Source organism: Merops nubicus, unplaced genomic scaffold (genome assembly GCF_000691845.1).
Source record: "Merops nubicus isolate BGI_N331 unplaced genomic scaffold, ASM69184v1 scaffold45279, whole genome shotgun sequence".
NCBI lineage: Eukaryota > Metazoa > Chordata > Aves > Coraciiformes > Meropidae > Merops > Merops nubicus.
Window position 1 is genome coordinate 1 of NW_008632544.1, and position 201 is coordinate 201.

At 72.1% G+C, this 201-nt stretch overlaps 1 protein-coding gene across 1 annotated transcript in view; it reads left to right on the top strand.

Annotated features, from left to right (window-relative positions):
* The first annotated feature begins 55 nt into the window (after nucleotides 1-55).
* Nucleotides 56-201, top strand: part of LOC103780274 (hemoglobin subunit alpha-D-like) — a 1,034-nt gene continuing 888 nt past the window's right edge. Inside the window, exon 1 of the mRNA XM_008947937.1 lies at nucleotides 56-138. Coding sequence (XP_008946185.1) covers nucleotides 56-138 — 83 coding nt within the window. The remainder of the gene's footprint in view (nucleotides 139-201) is intronic.

The following is a 201-nucleotide window of genomic DNA, read 5'->3' on the forward strand; positions in this document are numbered from 1 at the left end:
GACCTGCCCGCCGCCACCACCGCGACCTGCCCGCCGCCACCAGCCAGCAGCCAGCATGCTGTCCGCCGAGGAGAAGAAGCTGATCCAGAGCGTCTGGGCCAAGACACAGGAAGACTTCGGAGGAGAGGCCCTGTGCAGGTGCCAGCCGGGCGCAGGGATCCCGTGGGCGAGGGGAGTGAGCGGGTGGGAGCCCCCGGGGGG